Source organism: Hippopotamus amphibius, chromosome 4, assembly GCF_030028045.1.
Source record: "Hippopotamus amphibius kiboko isolate mHipAmp2 chromosome 4, mHipAmp2.hap2, whole genome shotgun sequence".
NCBI lineage: Eukaryota > Metazoa > Chordata > Mammalia > Artiodactyla > Hippopotamidae > Hippopotamus > Hippopotamus amphibius.
Genome location: NC_080189.1, coordinates 147,903,605 through 147,923,354, shown reverse-complemented (window position 1 = coordinate 147,923,354; position 19,750 = coordinate 147,903,605). Strand labels below are relative to the sequence as shown.

The window sequence follows — 19,750 nt, the reverse complement described above, 5'->3', positions numbered from 1 at the left end:
CTGAAAATTCTACCTTTGTAGTCCACTTAATACTTCTTAATAAGCAGCAAAACTGAGAGGTTAAAGAGCACTTGTCAACTGATGTCAGAGACCTCATAAAATAACAGTTTGGCATCATCAAATGGAAACTGTGATATGATTCAGCAAGCACTCATTCAGTGGTATACATCTGCATGTAAGATGCTGGAGTATAAAATGTGGTTTTCTAAGGGAACTAAAAAATAAGTCCTATGATTATGTCTTGCCTAAGGTGTCACACATAGCTTTGAAGTCTTAAAACTATGAAAGTTTGTGAATATGTCCCATAATAAAAGCAAGTTGCGTTACTTAAAAAAGTTTGTTTGCTAATCAAGAATTTCAAAATAAAAGCAAAAATAACATAAATGAGACTGTATTTTTAATTTCCTAGAAAAATAGGTCTGCTTGCTTCTACTGACAAAAGAAACTTGTTCATTCATTATTAAGCGTGGTGCTAGATGCTAAGGATAAGGTCTAGTCCTAAAGGATTTCAGAGTTTAGTGGGGAAACTAACTTTCAAGCAAATCACTATACTATAATAAAAGAATGAATATAGGAAGTACTGTGGAAATACAGAAAAGATAGGAGTGTCTTCTATCTTGGGCAAACTGGCATATGAGCTGAGTCTTAAAAGATGAAAAGGAATAAGCACAGAATACATATCTGGCCTCAGAAAGTGAAACAAGACTACTTAACAGTAGGAAGAGAGAAGGAGATGGAGAGAAATGAAAGAATTATATGCTTTATTTACACTCACAAAATCACTATTTATAAGTAATCTGCACAGCTGATAAACTCTGATTTACTTTGGCCAACTTGACACAACAAATAAGCCACTTCTTAAGGTTATAAGCAAGTGTGGATATAGTTTCCATTTTTTAAAATTATCCACACTTTGAATGAAAACTACAAATGATATAGCATCCCTCCACGCTACAGACTAGCAACAATATAAGAGTAAGAGGAAAATGCTAAAACCCCGGAAAAAAACTAGAAATTGTAAAATACCAGCTTCTGCAGCCTATCTCTTTGCTTCTCAGAGTACTATAGAAATGAAAGGGAAAAAAACGTAAAATAAGACAAAAACTCACCTAAATCCAAGGATACCAGTATGAGCCATAACATAAGCTAAGCCAAGGATGCCACTTCCCATGATGGCATTCATCAAATTAAACACTGAGAAACCAAATGAAACACCTGGGGATCCCTGTCGCTGAAGTTCCTGTAAGCACACAAATTTAATAGAGTGTTTGAATGGTGAAGTTCAAATTTCCTTCAGAAATGACTGACAGGTTACGGAGAAAGTCTCCCCAAAACCACAGGCATCATGTGACATACTAGCTGCTCAACCAGCAACCAGCACTGGTTTCCTTTCCTTCCCTTCTCACCCCTCACTCCAGGAACCTAGTTTCCTGGGGAAATCATCACCACCTGCACAGAGACCCTGCAGGCTTCAGGAAGAGCCATGACTAACCTTGTGACTGCAAAAGATGAAGATAGGGTCAGATGGGGTAGGGACAGAGAGCAGGCAGATGGCCTCAGGCTCACGTGATTACTGAAGAATCCCTGAGTCAGCTTGGGGCTGCTGTAGACAACTGTTGCTCTCCAATTACTAGGACTGCAAAACTAATCTCTATTTATACACTTAATGAATTAAGTCTGCTCAACTGGAAGGATGGTCAGGAATGCCATGCAATGACGATATAAAAAATAGAAGCAATTCACGTTGCTCTGGCGAGGATAACCCCTGAAAACACTCTCTCCTAAGACAGCATTTGGGAACAAAGTCCTAGAGACTGTTACTACCCTGGGACTTGCGTTAAAGAGCCGAAGTGTCCATTGCACAGGCTTTAGGGTCAGGGAAGTGCTATGTACCTATTATCAGGCCACCACCGCTCCTTCACGGTTAAAGATCTCCGTATTAAGAAGTTTACAGGTCCTCAATGACTAAGCCGAGAAAAGAAAAATCTTGTGACTCTTGCAAAACGCTCACAAGACTGGTGGAGGAAACGAGAAGCCCACAAAGATACTAACAAACAGCAGTGAGTTACATAATCGTGGGGCTGCTCCTCTATGGGGTCTCCAGCCTCCACCCGCTGCTGCACCTTTTCCACCAGAGCCTGCACCTTTACTTCAGCTTTTCTTTCTAGGACAGGTTAAGCTCCTATCACATTCACGAACTCCGCTAGAACTCCTGGAAATCTCGGCTGCTGCCTCTGAGCCCTACGCCCTAAGCTTCTCCCCTCTCCCCTTGCCATCCCTTTTCTTTTCTGGGTCTTATTTGGCAGGCGTTTCAAAGAAGTGCCGGGAAGCTTGCGGAGCGAACTTACGTTGCTAAGCAACGGGCTCAACTCTTCCGCCTCCGCCTCTTCTGACTGCTGGGCAGAGACAAACCAGCCGGGCTCAGCGTTGGTGGTCCCCCAGGGCGCTTCCATGCTGCTCGCTGGCCGACTCCCCAGTCCATCTACGAGCTACCACCCCTGCCCTCCCGTCGGTAGCCGCGCCAGAGGCGGAGCTATGGTCCCGGCCCTTCCGGGTTCCCGTACCTCACCCGGCCCGGGAAGAAAGGAGGAATCGACGTGATCTGATGACGCTCACCCGTCGGCGGCGAACATTGATGGTGTCATCAAGGGTCCGCCCACCCGCCGGCGACCTGTTTCCGAGCTGCACCAGAGCATGAGGTGAGGGTCTGGCCTTGGAGCCAGCTGCGGGGCGACGCAGGGAAATGGGATGGTGACGTTGGTGAGGTGGCGGCCGCGGTGCCCTTGATAGCTCCAAGAGGCTGAGGGTCCGGTGGCGGTACCGGTCCGCTCGGGGCTGCTCTCGACTTCGCGCTGTCCGGGCGCGGAAACGTCACGAGGTCACCCACAGCCCAGTGAGGAGCCTAGGTCTGAGTACGGGGGAGTGAGGAGTGTTTCTTCTTTTCAAAAGCTTTTCGACAGAGCCTTTAGCCACATTTTACATGTGGAAAGCCGAGACTCGCATTAAATAATTTACCCAAGATCACACATCTGGTTAACTGCTAGACGCAGTGTGAACCCTGACTGTGAACTTTGACAGTTGCTTTCCAAGGTTCCCGGACTGGGCCCTTTCTTCCCACAGTTCCTTCTTCGGTATTCCAGATGTGCATGTAACACTCAGCAAAGTTCTCGTCCTCAAAATACTGAAACCTCTAGTTATATGCAGGACTGTGGCAGTTAAACATCGAAGACAGACCACATAGAAATAGGAGCACAGGCGCTGGATTTTAATCCTTGCTCAGCCGCTTACCAGCAACGAGACTTTGGGTGAACTTACCTACTTCTGAGCTTTAGTTTACTCGTTTACAAAATAAGAATGATACCACCCACCTCCCAAGATTGACAATGTGTGTAAAGCATTTAGTACAACATCTGAGCCAATAAGCATCCTTAAGAATATGCTTTTAAACATTGACATTGGTAAAATCATAAATATAGCGACCATTTCGTTTAGAGATGATCCTTTAACTTAAATTTTAGCCTTCCGATCCCAAACATATTCTGTAGAAAATTGTGAGTGGGGAGGTTTATTGACTATAGGGAGGGTGATGGATCACTAAGCCCTACCTGGCAGCAGGTGGATTGAAAGTACAGATTTATTATTTACCACTAATAAAAGTCATCCCATCCTGGAAAAGATAGTATACTTCTCACATACCATTTCTAAAAATTTTCATTATCAGTATTTAGCAGGCTATTTAAAACAGTAGAATTTAAATTTTTATTCTCAAGACCTATTGTGAACATGTTGTTAGTTTGTAGCTTTATGGTATTTCTTTTAATGAATACTTTTTTTTAGGATCTTATGGAGGCTATTTGGATTCTCAAGAGGACTTCTCAAAGTGGAAAGTTGTAGAATAACTGAATCAGAATCATTGATTCCATTAGTTTGGGCATCACTGATACAGAAGCTTAGCAGAGCACCTGGTATTTTCTTGTTGGATCAAAGAAAAAGATTATCAACCATGCCTGAAATAGAAGCAAATCAGAGAGACTCTGAATTGTTTTCACCACCCTCTGATGTTCGAGGAATGACAGAACTTGATAGAACAGCTTTTAAAAAGACAGTCACCATCCCAGTGCTTAAAGTGAGGAAAGAAACAGTCAATAAATTGATGCGATCCCTTAAAAGGGCAGCACTGCAGCGCCCAGGCATCAAACGTGTTATTGAAGATCCAGAAGATGAAGAAAGTAGACTAATTATGTTGGATCCCTATAAAATTTTTACCGATGATTCCTTTGAGAAAGGAGAACTCAGTATTTTAAAGCAGCTGAATGTCGATCCACAGATGTCTAAATATAATTTGGAACTAACTTATGAAAACTTTAAGTCAGAAGAAATCTTGAGAGCTGTGCTTCCTGAAGGTCAAGATGTGACTTCAGGGTTTAGCAGAGTTGGACATATTGCCCACTTGAACCTTCGAGATCATCAACTACCTTACAAGCATTTAATTGGTAGGTGTGTCTTAGTAATATTCACATATTAGAAAGCAATTAGCAAGTTCTCATTTTAGTTAAATTTTTTTTCAATGCTGTATTACAGAGGCAGGACATTTCATCATTTTAATTTTCAGCTCAATCTTGAGCTACATACTCTTTCTTTTGAGGGCACTTTTGAAATATCCTTCCCAGTCATAGCAATCTCTAAATTTAATCAGTTCAAGCTTTTGTGTACACAATACATAAGCATAAACTGGAATCACTTGCTTTGGTAGAACTCTTTAGCAGTTTTTCATTTTGGTATTCAGAACTTAGTCCTTCAGGACGGTGTTGAATGCTAGGTTTCATAAATTTGAGTGTTTCTTTTTTTAAAAAATTAATTAATTAATTTATTTATTTATTGTCTGTGTTGCGTCTTCATTGCTGCTCACGGACTCAATCTAGTTGTGGTGAGCGGGAGCTGCTCTTTGTTGTCGTGCACAGGCTTCTCATTGCAGTGGCTTCTCTTGTTGCGGAGCACAGGCTCTAGGCACACAGGCTCAGTAGTTGTGGCGCATAGGCTTTGTTGCTCCCCAGCATGTGGGATCTTCCTGGCCCAGGAATTGAACCTGTGTCGCTTGCAATGACAGGCAAATTCTTTACCACTCCGCCACCAGGGAAGTCCCAATTTGAGTGTTTCATAGTCAAAGGGCAAGACACTGTTTACTTATGCATTCACTGATTCAGTTAATTGAGCCTCTTCTGTATGTCAGGCACCATACTTTGTTTTTTTAGTGCTCCTAGCCTTTTAGAAACAATGCTGTGTATGTGGTACCTCTGTAGCCCAAAGTTTAAGCATGGGTCTTTTATTCTTTGGGATAAGAAGTGGAAGACTAATCAAAATCACACTTGTCCTTATATATTTAATGTCCATGCATTCTCCAGATTGTTTTTTTTTTAATGTAGAATACTTGTCAGAACTTCTGGGAATTACTTTCAGCTTTAAAATGTAGTACTCAGTGTTTTGCATGAATAGGATTTCAGAGATATGCTATTATGCGTTTCCTTTGTTTTTACTGATGAAAAGGGCTGCTAATGCATAGTGAAAACATAACAAATACTTAAGCAGATCCTTATAATTATGACCGGGTGCAAATGTCAAGTCTAGGCTTTCCTATGAGTCACTGCCTATCCTAACTCTACATTCCTTTTAGCACTCTTATTTTATAAAGTCTCTTTCATAAAGGGGCACTCATAGATTAAAAATGAAACATTTTCATATAGTGGTAATTTTAAAGCTTTTACTATAGACCTTCAGATGTTTCTTTTTTTTTTTTTCATTCCTCATTTCAAACTAACTTCTTAAAAATTGAGTTTTGGTACCTGAAGCAGAATAAAATAAGAACAATGATTGACAAGAGTTTATTGACATTATCATATTCAAAATCAGGTATCTAATTATGTGTTATGGAGTACTTTATACTAACTTTAACAAATCAAGTTATCTTTTCTTAAACAATGAGATAGCATATAGATTCTTATAAATTTTTTAAGTGCTGACAAAAAATATTGATTATAGGGCATCAATATACCATTGTTCTTGTATTTTATGTTTGTAGCTTTTTCTGCTCTGGCAGATACTTGACATAAAGAAGAATTTGAAAACATTATCTTGCTGGTATGTATTTCCAAAGTGAAAGTATCTGTTTCAGATACACAGTAAAACAAACATCTGGTTTGAGGGCAATGGGGACAGGCTGGTGTTTTCTGAGACCATTTGTTCCCACGTCTTCTTTCTAGTTTTTAAACAATTTCCTATGGTCTACCTGTTTGCTTACTGTTGTATGGATACATTTGAAAAGACTAAGTAAAAGACATGGAAAAATATTAAGTAGAACAAAACTCCTGAAAAAATTTTCTTTATAAATGTACCCACACATTTTTTGAGTGTGTTTGCACTGGGGGCTGTCAGACATTAACTTTAGCAATCTGTTGAATTTTTAGAATTGCATGCCTCTTTACACACACTAGATGCAGTTTTCGTCTATAAACCAAATATATATATATAGTTTACATCCATTTCGTGTTTGCAGTTTTAGCTTTTATTTTTCAACCAAAAGGCAATATTTATTATGAATTATCTGCTTTTAGGCCAAGTTATGATTGACAAAAATCCAGGAATCACCTCAGCAGTAAATAAAATCAATAATATTGATAATACCTACCGAAATTTCCAAATGGAAGTGCTATCTGGAGAGGTGAATATGATGACCAAGGTATGAAGTATTTTGTTGTCTCCTAATACAGTGTATATCAAGATTAATGTTTGAAATCAGAATAGATAACAAAGATTAAGACAATATAACACTCAGTATTGATGAGTATGTGAGCGTATGAGCATTTTTTTTTACATATACTATTGACGGGAGTGCAAATTTGATACAGTCAGGAAGAATGTATGGTAATATATCGCAATTTTGAACAGATACAGCCTTTGACCTAGCATTCCATTTATAGGATGTTATCTCAAGGATATAACTGGACAAAACTGTAATGATGTACGTACGAGGTCCTGCATCATTTTTTTCCCCCTTTTTTGGTCACACCTTGCGGCAGGCGGGATCTTAGTTCCCCGACCAGGGGACCAGGGGTCGGACCTGCGCCCTCTGCAGTGGACTGCCAGGGAAGTCCCCGCATCTTTTTTTTTTTTGTGGCTTAAACAACGGAAGTTTATTTTCTTAAACTTTTGGAGCCTGGAAATCCAAGATCAGCTTTGCCACATAGTGGTTCTGGTAAAGTCTCTCTTTCTGGCTCTTCCATCATTTATATAATAATAAATAAACAAATGAAGGAATGGAAACAACCTAAATGTTATCAGTAGAGAATTGATTAAATTTTGGTATAATAATACAATGGAATACTCCATCATTAAAGGTTATTTATATTTAGCTCCATACTTAAAATAAATTGTCCATTGACAGGTTAAGTGACAAAAAATAAGTTGTAGAACAGTATATATAATATAGTTCCATTTTTAACTATGATAATTTTAAATATGTAAATATGCATATAAATCAGAATGTTAACTGAGCATATTTTTATTTGGCATAGTTACTAGGGACCTTTGTTACCATCTTTATACTTTTCTACTGGGCAAATATTTCTTTTATAAGAAAAACAAAACCATCTATTTCAAAGAAAAAATAACTTAAAATATGTAGGAACAGATTCCTGGTATAAACTACTTTCTCATCTTCCACCCCCAAAATCCTCTGGAGTGTTGGATATAATAAACTTTTTTTAAACCAAAAGTCTTAGATAATTACATATTAACATTATGTGAAATTTTGTACCCAAGCTAAGAAATAGGTTAAACTCTCTCCAAAATTTTAATAACAAAAGCCACTCTTAAAATGTTAGACATATCTTTTAAACAGGACTTTATAGAACTCAGGAGAGAATTCATGCAAAGTAATTTTAAGATTCTGGGCCACATAGACTTTGGTGAATATTTTAAGTATAATATTTCTCCAGAATTTAATAGTGTCAGAATATTAAAATACCATTTACTACATACTTACTGTTAGGTCCTGAGCTAAATGCTTTAAATATAACAAATCCTGAGACTCAGAATGGTTATTGTTATGAATATTCTCTTTATGCAGATGAAATAACTAGGAATGACTGAGCAAAGTGTCAGGAGCCAGCCTTCTGACTCCAGAGTCCATGCATGGTCTTGCCCTGTATACCAAACCTCCACTGCCTACTACTTGCGTATACTGTATGAGGTCTGTTATGGCAAGCAAGATTTGAATGTGAATCCTTTAGTAATAACAGTGCTTAGTTCAGCTGACACTAAGACATATTAAACTTTAGGCATACCCTGATTGAACACTGTGCATGTTCTTTACTTGGTACTGACCCTTAGGATAACAGGTAGTATCATTCTCCTCAGAAAGAACATCTAAAAATTCTGAGAGACTTCTGTAATTTTATAAATGCCTTGTGATTGATTACCTAAGTCAACTAAAGTTTGTTCTTAGGACATACTTTATACCTAATATTTATACCGTCAAATAAATGTAAAAACAGTATAATTTCTTTGCTTCAAACAGAATCACATTTAACTTTAGGAGCTCATGCAACATTTAAGTAGTATGTGTATATACTGTGAGTTAAAAAGATTTCTAAAGTGAATCTGCTGGAAGTAATGCTTAATGACAAGGGAGCAAGATATCAAAGACAACATGAGTAAAACAAGAGGGATACTTAGAGTCTAATTTTTTAAGCTACATCTATGATTGACACTAAAGAGCTTAAAACGGGAGCAGAAAGGAGATTTCGGGAAAAGCATCCCAAGACATATTTAAGCCTTACAGGTTATATACCTAGAAAGACTTTTAGTTGGCAGAATCATGAAGAAACATTTCCAACACTGGAACCTTAATAATAAGGCCAGAGCATCTGATGTGGTCAGGAGGAAGAAAATATGTACAAATTTGGAATTAAGTTTCATGAAAACAGAATACAGATGTCTCTATCAGATTTATAGAACTTAGGAACTTTCTGGCCTTTGATTCTTCGTCTGTTAAAATAAGGGGCTTAAGATGATGGGTGAAGTCACATTCTACAACTGTAATTTTAGTTTTGTTTCCTGTTTTCTATCATGTTTATTAAGAAATGCTACAAAGTCTTAGTCGTGTTCAAGACTTAGCTTCACTGTATATGTTTAGTTTATCCATTAAAACTCAGATTTGGGAAAGGAGAAAAAAGGGGAATGATTTGTTCTAAACACTGGTTCTACTTATAGACATGAAACCTGCAAAGTCCAAGTAACTGTCTGAAAACATAGCAAAGTACCTCAAAATTCAATGACACATGACACATCTATCATGCCTCCCTCTGACAAACTGAAAACTAAGGAGGGAAAGCTTGTTTGCTGTGTGGAAGTGCTGTCTGCAACTTAGCTACCCACCATGAAGATATGTGTAGTGTGTTGTTTCAAAGTACAGGTTTTTTTCCTGTCAGGTGACATGAGAGAGTATTATTAAGCCAGTCAATTGGCCTACCTGAAAAATTCCTAATGTGATTGGAGAACCACTTTATTGCCCTTTAGGATGAGATGGAGAGCCATTTGGCTTCAAAGAGATGACTTTTCTCATGAAAACGTCTAATGCAAGATATTAACTGGCCTCAAGTATAGCATAAATACCAGAATCCTAATTAAAATGCACTGTTATTTGCTCTTAATAATAGTACATTTAAATGTGTGTATGTGTGTGAGTGCACCCGTCCAGTATCAGTGACTGGAATTTAAGACTAAGCAGTTTAACCAAAAGCATAATACCTTTTGCAGGTTCGAGAAAACAACTATACCTATGAATTTGATTTTTCAAAAGTCTATTGGAATCCTCGTCTCTCCACAGAACACAGCCGTATCACAGAACTTCTCAAACCTGGGGATGTCCTATTTGATGTTTTTGCTGGGGTTGGACCCTTTGCCATTCCAGTAGCAAAAAAAAACTGCACTGTGTTTGCTAATGATCTCAATCCTGAATCCCATAAATGGCTACTGCACAATTGTAAAGTAAATAAAGTGGACCAAAAGGTGAAAGTCTTTAACTTGGATGGGAAAGACTTCCTCCAAGGACCAGTCAGAGAAGAGTTAAGGCAGCAGCTGGGACCACTGTCAAAAGAAAGAAAACACTCTGTGCACATTGTCATGAACTTGCCAGCAAAGGCTATTGAGTTTCTCAGTGCTTTCAAATCACTCTTAGATGGACAGCCATGTGGCAGTGAGCTCCTTCCCATCGTGCACTGTTACAGCTTTTCCAAAGATGCTAATCCTGCTAAGGATGTTCAGCAACAAGCTGGAATTGTATTAGGCACCTCCTTGGAGGCATGCAGTTCAGTTCACCTAGTAAGAAATGTGGCCCCTAACAAGGAAATGTTATGCATCACTTTCCGGATTCCTGCTGCTATACTTTACAAGAATCAGACCCTAAATCAAGGTGAGCAATTTCTAGGAAATTAAATGCAAGCTGTTATACTTTTCATATAACTTTTTTGGGCTACATATATATTTTATATTATTTTTTAAACTTGGAAATAGGTTAAACTAATTCTAGTTAGATATTTCAGTTGAAGACCCTTTGCCATTCAATTGTGACTACTTTCTCACAATTTTACAAGTTTTAGTATGATGTACTGTTCAGGCTAGTAGAAGGCTATTTCATTAAAATAATAAATCCACAGGAATGTTACTATTTCATGTATAAGTTGATTAGATTAAAATTTTAAAAATGCCTATATTATTTGCTTTTTTAAAGTATTTTCAGATGTTAAGTATCTTACCTAATACAGGTTTTCTGGATTTGTTACAGACAATCATGAAGATCCACCTCTTAAACGCCAGAGGACAGATAAAGACTTTTAAGAAGAAAAAACACAAACTGCTTCAATCACTTAATTGTAAATATCTTCTCCATCTCCCCATTAGACCTTAATGTAGTGAAATATCATTTGTATGATTTCTTAATATTTTAGCATTCAGTTACTTTAGTATTGAACCCTTATATTTTGCCCTGTTTTATAAATTGGGGATTATCAAATTAAAATTTAAATAAGTCTACTAAATATATTTTTACCTGAGTTATAACATAATTATAATTTTATCATCAAATATACCTAATCTTTTATTAGATAAATATGTTTAAAAATTGTCTTTCTCTTGGGAAAAGAGTTTTTGAAGGTAGGATAATTGCGTGCTAACTAGGAAAGCAGTGATCCTTTTACAGTTATCCTTAGTTGAAGAGTGTAGCTAAGTTTTATATAAGTAGTCTTACACTATTACTATAAAAGTAATAACAAATGAGATTATTTGGATCAGAGATAGGCAAACTATGTCCAGTAGGCCAAATCTGGTCCATCACCTGTTGTTGTATGGCAAGTGACCTAAGAATGGTTCTTACTCCAAGGAGTTCTTTACTCTTGATGAGTTGATAGACAGTACTAATACTGCTCAAGTCTTGTTTATTTGAGGTGCCAATTCTGAGTTTGAAGTAACTGAAGAATCAGCCTCCAAGAATACTCTGCCTGGAACAACTACCGGTGAATACTTTCAAAGAAATTGAGAAAACTAATTCTGTAAAACCTGAAGTAGAGTCTGATGTGTTATAACTGATGATGGTTTAAAAAAAGTGTGAGGTAGAAAAAGATCTAGTTGGAAAAATTTACAAAGCTTATAAAAATGCAGGGTGTTTGTTTAAAACCTATAGCTATTCACTGTATTATCCACCAGCAAGTACCTTGCAGTAAATATTTGAATCTACCATGTGTTAACCAGTAATGTCAGTGATAAACTTCATTTGCTTTCATGGATGTTAACCATCCTCAAAGGCCTTGAATTCTGTCAGAAATTGAAGCTGAATTTCCTAACTCAACCTAAGTTTGATTTGCTTAGCAGCTATAAAGTTTGACTGCAATTTTTTGTGTTCATGGCCAAGACTGAAATTTTTCTTAAGAAGAACCAACTTTAAACACTTCTAAAATACTGAATGTCTTTGGGAATTAGTTTTTGCTAAAGACTTGATAATATTTCTCAAAGATATCAACCTACAATTACAAGGCCAACATAACTTTAATGTGAAACATACTGCAGTAGTCTGAAATGACTGTAACTGTACATTTCTCATGCTATCAGAAATTAAAACAAGAAACAAGATTTCCATTCTCACACAAATTAGCAGTGGATATATTTTCTGAGTTCAGCATTTTTGGAACCTTGGTGCAAATGCAAAGGAAATTTCCATATTTCAAAACCCATTTAACTACAATTGAACTTCTATCTGATCTTCAGTTGGAAGTGATTCGTCTGTTATTGTAATGACATGCTAAAAGGCAAATACCAAAGGATTAAGAATCTAATAGAGTTTTACAAATGCCTTCCAAGTGATGTATATGTTCAGTTAAAATCACATGTTCCAGTGTTTGGCAGAATGTGTAAAATCTCATTACATACAACCATCAACAGGTGATCAATTACAATTCATTTTGATGAAAGGAACACTTAGAACCCCAATTAAAGGAAATGTATTTCCCCCGAAAAGCACTACAAAATAATGTACTCAATTATATTTTGAATTTTGTTAATTTAAAAAATTGTGCCAGTTTATCTCATGCTTATCTACATAACGGCCTCAGTTTTGTCTCTTGGCCCACAAAGCCTAAAATATTTACTCTCTGTTCCTACAGAAACAGTTTGATCTAAGTCATTAATTACAAACTCAAATGCCTTTAGAAGCTAGGTAGTATAAACAGATGAAGGCAATAAATGGCAAGACGTATACAGAAGTTATGAATTGGAGCCTTTATTCCTTATGGAAAGACACTTAAAATTGTTCTGGAGTTCAACCTAACCTGTCCTATGCAAATCCTTGGGGCTTATTCAGCCAGGCATTGCTAGTTTGGGACTTCTAATTTTCTTCCTTTCCCTCCCCTTCAAGTGTATGTAGGTCAGGAGTCAGCAAACTTTCTGTAAAGGGCCAGATAGTATTTTAGGCTTTGTAAGCTATAAGGTCTCTGCTGCTTCTTAACTCTGCCATAGTAGCCCCAAAGCAGCCACAGACAACACATAAACACTGTATTCCAAAGAAAACTATTTATGAACACTGGAATTTTAATTTCATATGCTTTTCACATGTTAAAAAGTGTATTATTTGGCTTTTTCCAACTTTAAAAATATAGACACCAACCTTAGTTCATGGAGCTTACAAAAACAGGGTGCAGCTGAATTTGACCTGGGGTCTACAGTCTGCCTTCTCCCAACCTAGGCGAAGATAATTACTCTGCAAGTAGGAATAAGAACTTTTTTCCTAGTACTGTATTGATACATGATGTGCCACGCTATAAATATGAAGTGTGGGTGCAAATGATGTTCTTACTCGTACATGTAAAGTGGTAAGATCCATTTAGTCACCCCTTAATTAGAGAAAATATGCAGTATATAATTGTAAAGAAAACAGAATCCTTAAATGCTTCTATTAACACACTTTAACCCTTTTTCCCTGAGAGTAGATAAGTGAATATGTGATTATTTCATTATTTAAATTTGGCTCACCCTAAACTTTTTGATGTGATACTAGTAACTGAACTCTTGGTTAATCCACTAGAAAATTGAGCTAGAACACTCATTAGATAGAGTTTTTTAATTTTGTTAACTTTTTGACAAGTTTTCTGCCACCTTAGATTTTGACATGATTATCCAAATCACCTGTTGACAGCCTAAAGATAACTTCTAAGAGACGCTTAGATCAAATATTTATTGAAAGAAATTAAGGAATACTAAATAATAATACATCCTAATTACCATGTAAATGTATTCAATACCATTAATATCTGCTTAAAAGGGAGCGCGGTTAGCAGTCAAATCATGTTCTACCCTAATGAATTCTTCAGAACTTCTCTCAAGGATATCAACACGGTTATTTAGTTGATGTCATGTATTTCATATAAGAACTAGATACTGGATCTGTAAAAATTTCCTTGAAGTCTTAAGAAGTTTGACTGCTCAGACTTGCTTTTACACAGCTGTGGTTTATAAGTTTGACAGTTTCACAGTCACCTCTAGAACACGGACTCTGCAGTTTAACCACTTGGTTCAAATCCAAACACTGCTCCTTTTAAGATGTATTGACCTTTGGTAGGTTGCTTAACTGCTCCATGCCTTAGCATCTTCATCTGTTAAAATGAGGAAATAATACTAGCACTGTTACAATGATTGTTCACAAAGCATGGGGCACTGTGCTTGGCACATAGGTTGATGCTCAGTAAGTTGTTTCTGTGCTAGTGTTATAAAATATTAAAGGACATTAAATTCATGTAGATGAAAGACTTGCACAGCCTTTTGTCCCTGAGAGAGGAAATCACTGGGAGGACTGGGGTAATTTCACCAATGTAGAATATTTGTTATTTAGTGAATTGTTGCCATTAGGTTATCTTTTACCATTCCCTTTGATCTAATAGGGTCAGTTAACAACTTCTAAATTCAGCCTATTGAACAAAGTATGGCAATAATAAGGGCAAAATAATTACAAACGTATCAAGGTGGAAGAATTTAACTGATTTGCCAAATCAGGTGCAGGCAATTTCCACAATAATAAGGTAGGCTCAAAAAAAAGTTTTGAAAGCCTTTGAAATGTTTTGTTAATAATTAGTTCATTCCATTTAAATACATCATACAAGGTACTGAGAATAAATGATGGTGTTTCTTTTTTAAAGACTGGATACCTTACTTTGGCAGCTGAGTACAGAAAATCCTTAACCACAAGTCCAATGTTCTCACTATTCTTTGAATAGATTTATGTATTGTACTTAAAATGCTAGTCCTCTATTGGGGAAAACTAATAGATATGAGATATGAAAACTAATAGGAGAATTAGGACACAGCCTAGTAGTGTTACAGATAGACCTAAACTTGGATAAAAAACTTGTGTTCTAATTCTGGCTTTTTACTAACTTGTGTATATGATCTTGGCCTACTCAATTATTCAGTGCCTTGGTTTTCTCAGTTATCAAAGACAGAGGGTTGTAAAGATGAAGATGTACTCCTGAAATTAATACCTACTTAGTCCAATAAGAAGATGGAGCTGTTACATATGGATATTCCACCCTAATATAACCCACAAATCTTGCTTCACATAACTTTCCACTCATAAAGCTAACATCTGTTGTAATGGAGATTTGATGGAAAATCCCTTAATTTCCTTGAGAAACGATGTCCCATACCCAGCTGTCTAGGTAACAGACTCATACAAGGCTGAGATGATACAAATATCCATCCTATCCATGTCCAAAGTCTTTAAGCAACTTTCTGGGAGTACTAAAAGCCTTTGAAGTTTCAACAGAAACTACATCAGAGTCTGCAATTTACTCAAACGGAAATTTCATTTAAAATATATTCATTCCAGTCTCCAAGGTTTCATCATAAAATGAGCTCACATGGAGGTGAAAGGTGCCTTTTAAGTATTAAATTTTATTAACTTACTTCTTTGAATCTGTCATTAAAGCAGGTTAATATTCTGCTCTGGTTTATCCTGAGCGAGGCTCACAGCTGGGAACTATAACACGATCAAGGTTTGCCTCACTTTTCACTGCTCAAAACAGGCACTGAGTCCTTCATATTATCACAGGTCAGGTTTTACTTGCCACAACCTGCTGGTAGAAGGAAATATATCCACTTGTCTGGACTAGTATTAAGAAGACATTGGGAAAAAAAAAAAGGAACATTTTATGAGAAGAAATAATAGACTTGCATATTAACACTAAATGTCGTATTCAAAATGGCATTTTTAAATGTGTTCAAGTAAAACACTGTAATAAGAGAAAAACCACAAAACTTAATATAAAGTCTAGCTTTATTTTTTAAAAGATTTTACAAGTCTGTCAACCTCAAACATAGGTGAATTATTCATATCTTCCATCAGGTGAGGCTTACAGCTTCAATCCCTCTCAGAAAAATATAAGTAAAAAATAAATCTTTTCACAAATATTTATCCACTATATTACTCAGCTTAGTTCTGAAATTTTCTCTCTATAAATACTTTAACACAGCTGCTAGTGGTAGTACTGTTGTTGTACAGCTGCACATGGCTATAATTTTACAAGTCTGCTTTACTTTTGCTAGCTCCCTGGTTCGGCTCCAAGGTCCAAATCTTATAGGGAAGAAATAAAGGTTAACTGGGCTGCCAGAAAAGCCCACTGAATGCATCCTGCAGTGCTCTGTGACAAGCCAGAGAAGAAGTATAGCCTCCAGCAAGGTCCTGTGGAGAGGCAGCTCTGACATGGTTTAAATACCTAAAACAAAACAAAACAAAAAGTGTCGCATTGATATAGAAAGCACATATAAATTGGTAACACTTTAAAAAGCAATAGTAAAACTGATTCAAATGTTAAAGGATTCTAAGATTGAAATGTTCAGACTTTATAAATGCATTATTACCTTTTAAAAGGAAACATACTCTAAATTATAAAGCAAATTACATTAAGATCTAAAAACAGCTCTGAAGGAGGTTTCAAAAATAATACTTGCTATTAAAATGTTCCCTATTCCCAATTTTCAGAACTAATTTATTTTGCTGGCTATTGTATGGGTACCTAACTGCTGCTCTCCTTCCTGGCATACTCTTAATAAATAAATGCACATCATACTATTGTATTACTAAAATTTTACATAAACTTATTGAATATTTTACATAAATATGTTCTGGAAAAAAACCCTAAACAAGTGATAAAGGGGACAGAACATACTAGTTACTTCAAAATTACAAAAATATACTGTCTCCCTCCTTATAGGAAAGGAAACCTTAGAAAATTACATCCAAGCAATCTCTGAGACTGAGCCTGAGTTCAAAAGAATGTTCTAATTAGTAAATACAGAAGAGTCTCTTGAATCAATCTCAAAAGACTGTAACAGACACTGTTAGTCTTCATTTACACACAAGTTATTTAGCAATTAAAACTTTCTACCTTGATAAAGGTACACAAACAGGCCTAAGATAGGGGATAATCCTAGCCAAGGAGGGACAACTTATTAGCACGACTTCCAGCACTGTCAGAAAACAAATATTTCCACTTTGCTTTAATGCCTAGTTTAAGAAACCACATTGTTTCTTCAGGCCTCAGGAAGTAAAGGAGCTTCACCCGCCTTAGAATTACGGTTACAGTAAATGAATAAATCAGGTACCAGAACATTTTAATAACTTGGAAACTTTTCTATTCATTCATTCAGACTTCCTGTGTGTCAGTCTTGATGCATGAGCAACTTATTATTTCTAACATAATAACAAGTCTGTTTTTCATTTGTATCCATGTTTAATAAGCTGTGTGATTATAAAAAATATATGGCAATATAAGAGGCCAAATAGAAAAAGTGGTCAAAGTAAGACACAGCATAAATTCCTAGAATTGGCTATAATTTATTCACACTGCCACAAATCAAGGTGTTAACTCAATTCTTTGCTTCTCTGCCAGGGGTGAAAGGGGAAAGTAAAAGGAGAAAGCAAATTAATATTTATTGAGCAACACACACAATCTCCAAATTTTCTGGTAGTATAATATTTATAGCAGCAAAAATATTTGAGCATGCATCTCCAAAATTTGTATACTTGTTTATAAATTATACCCATAGGGGGTTGGGGGGGATGAATTGGGAGACTGGGATTGCCATATATACATTACTTATAAGAAAAAAAATCAAATTATACACCTTAAATATATGCAGTTTATTGTGTCAATTGTATCTCAATAAAAGTTCTTAAAGAAATAAAAAAAATTATACACATAAAGTATTAATATATTATATACTATTATATAGTATATATACACAGATAATATAGCAAGTATATTATAAAATATATATAATATATAATTTAAAACATTTAAAGGATGAGATTAAAATGTTTAAATAAAAATTCTAATATTTTCCCCTTACATCCCATCTTTCATACTCTGGTGGGATGCATCTCACTTTGGGGACTACTGTTATTAAACAGTTCTTGTCAAACTCTTGATAAAACCTTGGGTCCCACAGGATTTAAATAGGGATTCACCAAACCTAACACATGCCCATAAAGGTATCTGCTTATTACCTCCCAGGATAAAATAAAATGTCCACTTTTAAGACTCTGATGTGTGAGAAATGAAGTAAGTGTTAAATCACCTCAGAAAGTCTAAAAATTAATCTGGAACAGCATATCAATTTCTCTTCACTGAGAATTCAATAACTATCACACAAATAATAAGTGAGTAATATTTTTACAGGTATCTTGGAAATGAAATGTTCTATTCCTGATACAAGTTTCCAGCTAAGTTTTATCCATACCTCAGATAATGTTGTATCACCCTTTTCTCTTTCCTCAGACCTTCAAAAGCGTAGTCTTAGCTCCAATGGATGTTTACTCATGGTGAAATTCAAGTACCACAGTAGAATGTGTCAACCTTACGAAGCCAACTATCATAAATGAGAACTGGTTTTCACAACTGAATACAAACCACTGTGCAACTAGCTGTTTTAATTCATCACATTTTGGTACAACTTGCTTCTGGGAAAGTTGAGTCATACCATCTCTGGCTTGGCAATTCAAGCATAAACTTGCAGTGTACATACAGCTTTTTATATGTTATCCTGAGAAACCTGAAACAGCTGCACTGCTGGCAGGAAAACACAGGACCACCAGTAAAATATACAAAACAGTTGCATCTTTTAATTTATGACTGTGCACTGTTTCCATAAAGAGTATATAAAACAGTTCAACTTTTTATAGGTAAAATGTAATAAACAGTCATACTCATTGATGTCATAAATGTGTTTTTAAAAGTTTATTTAAAATGATTAATTAATGTTTGAAAATAGTATTTCTTGAACAGTTCATAATCTGGAGCAATGAGCAAATATTTTAAAATTTGAGTTATTAATGCTAAGCTGTAGATTCTCACTGCCAACATCAAGTCCATTAAATTTTCTTTGCATTGCATTGAAAAAAAAATGCACTTCCCTTCTAGCAATCATTTACATTAAACATATCTGTGAGTATGATTCTTTAAAGACCTGCTTGTTTACATTGCTGTTTTTGATCTCTAGGTCTGCACAAAACAATTCTGTTAAATATTTCAACCTATTATCGCCATGGCAATCTATATTAATTTCTATTTAAAAAAAATAAAACAGGTCATTCTTGTTATTCAGCTGTGGACTTTTATTTTCCAAGTATCTTAGTGTTCTTAAGCCCTTCAATTATTGCGGTATACCAAAGTGTTTTGAAGGGTCTGCAACATTGAAACCACACAATGAGAATTTAGTGTTTTGCCTACTTTTTCACATTAATCCACATCTGTGTTGATTTAATTCTTTCATGACCGTTACAAGTACATCACTGAATAGGATTCCTGGGGTTTTGGCAGAGGTCAGTATCATTTCATGTACACCTTTGTATAAGAGAATGAGGAAGAAGTCTTAGCCAAATTTATTTCCAAAAGTCAAGCTCAGTTAGATTTTGGAGCCTGGAGGTAATTGCTTTGACTATTTAGCCAATCCCAGGACAGTATTTCTGTTTTTCATGGGTTTATTTTAAATACCTGTAAATCTTATAAGCAGAAACCAGGAAAGAAAAAAAAAGAGGTTTGCTTATTTTGGTACCTATACCTTATTTTTACTGAAAGCAGACTAAACTCAAAGATTTAAAAATCATACCGTTGATTATTTTCTTAAATAAGGCTAACAAAAAAGTATGTTTTCA

General features: G+C 35.9%; 3 protein-coding genes across 5 annotated transcripts in view; 1 reads left to right on the top strand and 2 right to left on the bottom strand.

The window, feature by feature from the left end:
- SLC38A6 (solute carrier family 38 member 6) overlaps positions 1 to 2,464 on the bottom strand; it is a 60,913-nt gene extending 58,449 nt beyond the window's left edge. Inside the window, exons 1-2 of the mRNA XM_057731249.1 lie at positions 2,349 to 2,464; positions 1,110 to 1,240 (exon numbers count right to left, since the gene is read on the bottom strand). Coding sequence (XP_057587232.1) covers positions 1,110 to 1,240; positions 2,349 to 2,453 — 236 coding nt within the window. The 5' untranslated portion in view covers positions 2,454 to 2,464. The remainder of the gene's footprint in view (positions 1 to 1,109; positions 1,241 to 2,348) is intronic.
- A 93-nt stretch (positions 2,465 to 2,557) lies between these two features.
- TRMT5 (tRNA methyltransferase 5) lies at positions 2,558 to 19,186 on the top strand. Of its 3 annotated transcripts, none has more exons than XM_057731247.1 (6): positions 2,558 to 2,699; positions 3,838 to 4,493; positions 6,609 to 6,733; positions 9,814 to 10,468; positions 10,841 to 10,928; positions 18,375 to 19,186. In XM_057731247.1, exons 1-5 carry the CDS (start codon positions 2,695 to 2,697, stop codon positions 10,891 to 10,893), a joined length of 1,494 nt encoding a protein of 497 aa, XP_057587230.1. In that variant the 5' UTR covers positions 2,558 to 2,694; the 3' UTR covers positions 10,894 to 10,928; positions 18,375 to 19,186. The 3 variants fall into 3 exon arrangements, with proteins under 3 accessions (XP_057587230.1, XP_057587231.1, XP_057587229.1); XM_057731248.1 differs by lacking the exon at positions 18,375 to 19,186 and adding an exon at positions 11,499 to 15,901; XM_057731246.1 differs by lacking the exon at positions 18,375 to 19,186 and having other exon boundaries at positions 2,559 to 2,699; positions 10,841 to 15,901.
- MNAT1 (MNAT1 component of CDK activating kinase) overlaps positions 15,854 to 19,750 on the bottom strand; it is a 206,573-nt gene continuing 202,676 nt past the window's right edge. The window contains exon 8 of the mRNA XM_057731251.1: positions 15,854 to 16,310. Within this exon, the coding sequence (XP_057587234.1) occupies positions 16,190 to 16,310 (121 nt within the window). The 3' untranslated portion in view covers positions 15,854 to 16,189. The remainder of the gene's footprint in view (positions 16,311 to 19,750) is intronic.

What these genes read in the sequence shown, in the direction of transcription:
- TRMT5 (XM_057731247.1), top strand. An exon ending in AGGTGAATATGATGACCAAG is followed by an intron (nt 6,734 to 9,813) that starts GTATGAAGTATT and finishes TACCTTTTGCAG; the next exon opens with GTTCGAGAAAACAACTATAC. An exon ending in GAATCAGACCCTAAATCAAG is followed by an intron (nt 10,469 to 10,840) that starts GTGAGCAATTTC and finishes GATTTGTTACAG; the next exon opens with ACAATCATGAAGATCCACCT.